Below are 7,031 nucleotides of genomic sequence, written 5' to 3' on the forward strand. Positions count from 1 at the left end.
CACCTTTATCATAGTCATGGCATCCCACCAATGAAAGAGTGGATTTGAAGGCCCTAAATGCCAGAAATGTGCATAACTCAGGCAAGGCCTTCTGGTTTTGATTAGCACCCTGGTCTCTCCTTTCTTCAGAGAAAAGACTGGGCTGATACTCTGCTTTCAAACCTATCATTGGTTACATTAGAATTCTTGACCTGTATGACCAGATACACAAAGTAGCTTCATGGAGATGAACATGTGAGAGCCTAAGCCACTTACTAGGAGTTCACAAACATCTAGGAGAGTAACAAGGAGTATAGATTAGGTGCCAATAGGAAAAATGCAATCATACTATTGAACTATGTGACTTTCCAACTATGTCTCAACTTCCCACTGATGTTGCCTTTCAGTTTCTTCCACTCCAGGAAGGTAGAACTCCACAGCTGATATTCTATCTGTAGGGACCTACTTACCTTCCATGGCATACTCTTCATGTTATTTTATCATTTTTATGTGTATAGGTGTTCTGTCTGCATATATGTTTATGCCCTATGTGTGTGCCTGAGACTTACAGAGACCAGAGGAAAATACTGAACACCCTAGAACCGTGGTTAGATTGTTGTGAATCACCCACCATGTGGATGCTAGGAATCAAACTTGGGTCTTCTGAATTCAAATGCTCTACCACTGAGCTATACCCCAAACTCGGGTCTTCTGGAAGAGCAGTTGATACTCTTAATTGTTTAGGGATCTCTCCAGCCCCCACTGGATACCCTTACTTAGATGGTTTTAAGTACTGGGACTGAACTCCAGGCTTTGTCATGCTGTACAAGTGCTCTACCATTGAACTACACCCCCAGCCCTCACTCAGACATTTATTTCTAGCTCTTGTAGCATCATCTTTTAAACAAACTAGTAGAGTTTGTTTAAGAGGAAATTGATATATCTAGGCTATTAGCACCATCATTTCTATCTAAAGGGGAATCATTAAGCCTTAGAGTCTTAGTGTTACTCTGGAGGCTACACTAAACGACCAGGCTTGCCTTTGATCAAGTCTCTTAAAATTACCCCACCATTTCTGGATTGCCTGAAGTTCATGGTCACTGTGAGTCAGTTCATTGTCCAGTGAAACATTAAGTCCTTGAAAAGTAGCAAAGAAAGTTCCAAGATTCAAGAGATATGTTGGAGACAGGTAGAGAACCTAGCCCATAATGATTGCTCTTTTCAAAGAGGACTTTTTACATCCCAGTAGTCCAGAACCATAGACTCAATGCTCTGATGGAAATTACTAAATCAAGAGGTTCTTACTGAGACAGGGGTACCAGAGGTGAACTGTGATAGCCAGACAGGGGCCATCTTTGTCCCACACTTCACCATGGGCAGAAAAGGGCAGCATGAAGTTTAAATGAAGGACTGGAAGGCCACTGTCCACACAAACCTCTTTACTGTGTTAAGGGTTTCATCTAAGCTTGTGTTCTCTCTTCTCACATAGGGCCACCTGGATGCTGGCCCAGGAAACATGACAGTTTAGAGACCCTATTACTGACACCGCTCTACTATAAATTAGAGCACTGTGAAGCTCCCTTTGGGACTGTGGAGGTCCTGGCTTCTACAGATACTTCCAGGCCTTTTGCAAACATGGGCATATTTTAATGTCAAAGCTTGGAACAATATCACAGACTTTTTTTTTAGTTTTCAAGTCAGTATTTCTCTGTGTAGCTTTGTAGGCTGGCCTCATACTCACAGAGCTCTGCCCACCTCTGCCTCCCAAGGGCTAGGATTAAAGGCATGTGCCACCACTGCCCAGCTTGCACAGATTTCTTGATGTTTGGTGTTGGACATTTACCTGACCACTTGAGGCCTGTTCTTCAATGTTAGGGCAAATCCATGAATTTCATAATATTTATGCAAGACTCAAATATACATTGATGCGCCTTCCAACTCCTTCTATTCCTGGAAGGTTGAGCTCATCTTTGATGTTCCCATCCCTTAGTGACCTGTGTATCCCATTGTTCTTTCCTGTCTTCTTGGGTTATCTGGAACTCTATCTTCTATCTTTACTTGTTTCAAAGGACTTTCCTTAGATTGCACAGGGAAGGTTTCAATTCTCTTTTCTGGATTCAGTCCAGGCATTTCTGGTTTTCTCTTACATCTTTACTGTTCACCCTAATATTTTATTATATTGATGGATTGATTGATTGATGTGTATGCCACAGCATACATGTGGAGATCAGAGACAACTTGTGGGAGTCAGTACTCTCCTTTCATTATGTAGGTTCCAGGGATAGAACTCAGGTTCATCAGAAGATAGATAGATAGACAGATAGATGATAGAGATAGATAGACAGATGATAGAGATAGATAGATGATAGAGATAGATAGATGATAGAGATAAATGAGATAGATAGATGATAGAGAGACAGACAGATAGATAGCTGATAGATAGAATCAAGTTCATCATTGACAGCAAGTGCTTGTACCCACAGAGTCATCTCACTAGCACATTTTAATATTGCTGAAACAGTATATCTCACTTTTTGAATAAATTTTATTTATGTATTTTTTTTTACATTTGAGTGCTCTGTCTGCATGTATGCCTACATGCCAGAAGAGGGCATCTGGTCCCAATATAGATGGTTGTGAGCCACCATGTGGTTGCTGGGAATTGAACTCAGGACCTCTGGAAGAACAGCTAGTGCTCTTAACCGCTGAGCCATCTCTCCAGCCCAAGAATTGGTATGGCATATATTTCACTTTTTTAAGACTTTGGGAAACCAGGGATCTGTTCCATGGGCTCCCACTAACACCTGTAGAAGAAAAAACAAGAGAGAGAGAGAGAGAGAGAGAGAGAGAGAGAGAGGGAGAGAGAGAGAGAGAGGGAGAGAGGGAGAGAGAGGGAGAGAGGGAGAGAGGGAGAAAGAGATCACAGGATTGAACTCTTACCCCAAGTTTGTGAGGTAGTAAAGGGGTTTAGGAGCTGGGTTTTTCTGAGCTCTGGGATCTTAAAGCTGAAACCTGAAGCCTGATTTCCAACCAACCCTTTTTTTCCCAGTGTGCATTGTGCCACACACACTGGCAAGCTCCACCCCTAATTCAGAGGTTACATTGATAGAGAAAGAATCCAGACTGTAACAGTAGTTCCACTCTACCCCTCAATCCCAGCTGCCTAGATAGTGCTGCAGAGGTCTGGCTTGAAAGATGTACAGTTAATTCGTGGTTCAAATCCAAGCCCTCTAACTTTCCTCGTGGGACAGAGGTTCAGCTTTCAATCCCACAGGAAATGTGGCTGCATGAACAGATCACTTGGTTTCAGATGATCATCTAGGTTACAGACAGAATGTATTCTTTCAAGGCATAACCACAACAGAGGAAGGATCAGGGCACCAGAACATGAGAAGTCAGAGAGGAGGTCACAGGGCTTGGGGTGGGGGAAGCTCTGGAAGCTAGGCAAGGAGATGCAGAAGGGCAGAGGGGTGGGTCGGGATGTCTGAGAATTAGGAAAGGGGTTCATGGGCTCAGCAGGCACAGTGGGGAAAAAGCTAACGTTAGAAGCTCAGAAAGCCAAAGGTTCTCTGCAAGTCTTTGGTTAGACTTTGTTCTGGGAGTAAGGATTCGCCAGTGCTGAGTGTCCATGGCTAAGACAGAGGAATAGGATAGCTGTGTTCTGTCCTGTTTGTTTGTTTTGTGTTTGTTTATTTGTTTGACAGAGCTCTTCTTAATTTGAGCAAGAAAGATCATTTCCACCAGGCTGACCAGTAAAGTCATAGTCAAGCATCCTTCCCTCCAGCATGCTGAGTCTCCAGTAGCATTGCCCAAATCTATCAATAAAAAAGGTCAAAATGTAATATGATATGTGTAGGGCTCTACCCCCAAAAGGCGTCAAGAATGTATCACTTCCCAAAGAGCAGCAATTAGTCTCCATGAGCTTCTGCAGGACCCAGTTTTCATGATGGAAATCCCAGCTGAATTTCTTCCCTCTGGATCTACCTGTGGTCACTCTGCCCCTCACAGAGACAGACCCAGCTTTAGGGTCCCATGACCTCACTCCCTACACAGCTTCCTAGAACTAGACTGGTGAGCCACCTTCCCAAGCACAGCAGACAGCTCTGGGGAGTCTAGGAACAATCAGGGTCCCCAGGTCATTCCTGGCTTTGTCCCCAGAGGACCGGAAGCTGTTTGTGGGGATGTTGGGCAAGCAGCAGGGTGAGGAGGATGTCAGACGTCTGTTCCAGCCCTTCGGCCATATCGAGGAGTGCACTGTCCTGCGGAGTCCTGATGGTACCAGTAAAGGTGACCTGAACTGCCCCTGGGTTTTCCCTATGACCTTTTCTTACCTTCTGACTACTGTGGCCTGAATCATTCCATTCTTCTTTCCTGCACCAGGCTGTGCCTTTGTGAAATTCGGGAGTCAAGGGGAAGCTCAAGCTGCCATCCAGGGACTGCACGGTAGCCGGACAATGTCGGTGAGAGCGGGGATCCGAGGCTGAGGGTGAGGCCAGCGGAGTGGGGACCTCCTCCCTTCACCTGACAGACTCGGCATTCCAGCTCAAGAGCCTTCCCGGCTTGCTGAGGAAGGCGCTGGGCTCAGAGCTCAGTCAGGGTCAGCACAGTTCATCACGCCTTTCCTCTGCCCAGGGCGCCTCATCCAGCCTGGTAGTGAAGCTGGCAGACACCGACAGGGAGCGCGCGCTGCGGAGGATGCAACAAATGGCTGGCCAGCTGGGCGCCTTCCACCCAACGCCACTGCCTCTCGGGGCCTGTGGAGCTTACACCACTGCGGTAGGTGCCTGCCTCTGGCCTGGAGTGGGTAAGACCTGGCTCCGGGTCGGGAGATCAGGTAGTTGCCAGCCTCTGAGGCCTCTACAGACGCCCTTCTTCCTTCCCCAAGATCCTGCAACACCAGGCAGCATTGCTGGCAGCAGCACAGGGTCCCGGGTTAGGCCAGGTGGCTGCGGTGGCCGCTCAGATGCAGCACGTAGCAGCCTTCAGCCTGGTGGCTGCACCACTACTGCCTACAGCAGGTAAGGGACCCAAGAGACTGAAGCCATGGTTGGGAGGGCCCCTGAAGTGCCACTCCCTGACTCTCTTACCTCTACCTACAGCCAACACATCACCTGGTGGCAGTGGCCCTGGTGCACTCCCCGGCCTTCCAGCTCCCATGGGGGTCAATGGATTCGGCTCCTTGACCCCCCAGACCAATGGACAGCCAGGCTCCGATACGCTCTATAACAACGGGCTTTCTCCTTATCCAGGTGGGTCACTCTACCCTGTTGACCAAACCTCCTGGAAATGGAGTGGGAAGCAAGGCTTCTTCCAGGCAAGGCCCTGCTTGGAGGAAAGGAATTCCTCCATCTTCCCTGTTGCCTTTCATAGCGGCCCTCCACATCCCACACTCCCACCCAGGGACTCTTCCCCTGGCCCCTGCCCACCTGCCTTCATCGTGGGCCTTGGGCCCCCTCTCTCTCCAGCCCAGAGCCCCGGTGTGGCTGACCCCCTGCAGCAGGCCTACGCTGGGATACAACACTACGCAGGTTTCACTTGGCGCTGCCCAGTCTGGGGGGTGTGGGTGTGGGGTGTTAAAGGGCCTCAGAAAGGAATAGGGAGATTTGTGGGAGGGTTAGGCTCTGTTCCACGGAGTCAGCTCTTCCATCCTGTTCAGTCCCCAGCCCTCAGCAACTTGTCTTGGGACAAGGGTTATGATGAACTGGGTTGAATCTGCCAGAGCTGGCCAGGCAGATGGGGATCCGTTTGGTATATTGCTCCTGGGGGTCACTGCCCACTACCACCTCTGTCTCCAGCAGCCTATCCCTCGGCCTATGCCCCAGTGAGCACAGCTTTTTCCCAGCAGCCTTCAGCTCTGCCTCAACAACAAAGAGAAGGTGAGGGATCAGGGGCTGGAGAACAGGGGTTTTGTGGGGGTGCCCCTCGGGGGTCCTTAGCTTGAACAAGTCTGCTACTGTTCCTGCAGGCCCCGAAGGCTGTAACCTCTTCATCTATCACCTGCCTCAGGAGTTTGGGGACGCAGAACTCATACAGACATTCCTGCCCTTCGGAGCTGTTGTCTCTGCCAAAGTCTTTGTGGATCGTGCCACCAACCAGAGCAAGTGTTTTGGTGAGCTGATCCGTCCCTGTGCCTCAGGATTCCCTAGGGATCATATATATATGGCTTCCAGAGACAGTGTTATGGGACAAAGTGTGGACACAAAAAGCCTTATTTCAGATCACCTGAGAATCTTGGATAACTAGAATGTGTGAGATCAGGAAGGCTTCAGCTTTAGAGTTTGTCTGGAGCCGGATGAGTCTAGGTTTGGAATCAAAAGCTGTCTTCAGACTCCAGCTGCAGACCTGAAGCCAGATTGGGAGGAGTGGAATAAAGCAGCCCACCCAAACCAGGGAAATACTCTGAACAACACACAGTCCCTTCTCCCCACCAGACTTACTTCCAGTCTTTTTGGAAATCACAACTGTAGGAAAGATTTGCCTCTATTAAGCACGTGTCTATGCTTATTTATGTACGCAGCATACATGCTCACATAGTTGAGCAATGGAAGGGTACATATGTGATGGACTATATTTCTCTGGAAATAGAGAAAGGAGATCCTGATAAGCTGAATTCCCAGCTAACTGTCTGTCCATACCTTCCAGGCTTTGTTAGTTTTGACAATCCAACCAGTGCTCAGACTGCCATCCAGGCCATGAATGGCTTTCAAATCGGCATGAAGAGGCTCAAGGTCCAGCTAAAGAGACCTAAGGATGCCAACAGGCCTTACTGATCAGCACTCACTGATCAGTCGCAGATAGGTGAGTCTTTGATGAATGCCAGGCAAATGGGGCCCAGGTCACAAGACCCTGCCAGCTTTGGGGTACTGCCCTCTGAGAAATTCAGGCATAAAGAAGAGAGCCAGAGACAGGGATTTTCTTTCAACCCAAAGTCCAAGATAAATTAGACAACCTTGGTGTTTCCAGTCTTGGAGAGATGATTTCTAGGAAAATTCAGCCCGTTCTATTCTAGTGACAGTTGCAGGAAGCCACAGGAGCAGTGAACTCATATAGGA

At 48.2% G+C, this 7,031-nt stretch overlaps 1 protein-coding gene across 22 annotated transcripts in view; it reads left to right on the forward strand.

Annotated features, from left to right (window-relative positions):
• Celf6 (CUGBP Elav-like family member 6) overlaps positions 1-6,749 on the forward strand; it is a 29,806-nt gene extending 23,057 nt beyond the window's left edge. The window contains exons 4-12 of one of the 22 annotated variants that reach the window (XM_035444413.1): positions 4,138-4,266; positions 4,360-4,439; positions 4,612-4,755; positions 4,865-4,997; positions 5,079-5,228; positions 5,445-5,507; positions 5,775-5,855; positions 5,945-6,088; positions 6,622-6,749. In XM_035444413.1, coding sequence (XP_035300304.1) covers positions 4,138-4,266; positions 4,360-4,439; positions 4,612-4,755; positions 4,865-4,997; positions 5,079-5,228; positions 5,445-5,507; positions 5,775-5,855; positions 5,945-6,088; positions 6,622-6,749 — 1,052 coding nt within the window. Of the gene's footprint in view, positions 1-4,137; positions 4,267-4,359; positions 4,440-4,611; positions 4,756-4,864; positions 4,998-5,078; positions 5,229-5,444; positions 5,520-5,769; positions 5,856-5,944; positions 6,089-6,566 lie in introns of all 22 variants that reach the window. The other 21 variants (XM_035444418.1, XM_035444419.1, XM_035444420.1 and 18 more) reach the window with 21 other exon arrangements.
• The last annotated feature ends 282 nt before the right edge of the window (positions 6,750-7,031 follow it).

The sequence above is a fragment of the Cricetulus griseus genome, chromosome 4 (assembly GCF_003668045.3).
Source record: "Cricetulus griseus strain 17A/GY chromosome 4, alternate assembly CriGri-PICRH-1.0, whole genome shotgun sequence".
NCBI lineage: Eukaryota > Metazoa > Chordata > Mammalia > Rodentia > Cricetidae > Cricetulus > Cricetulus griseus.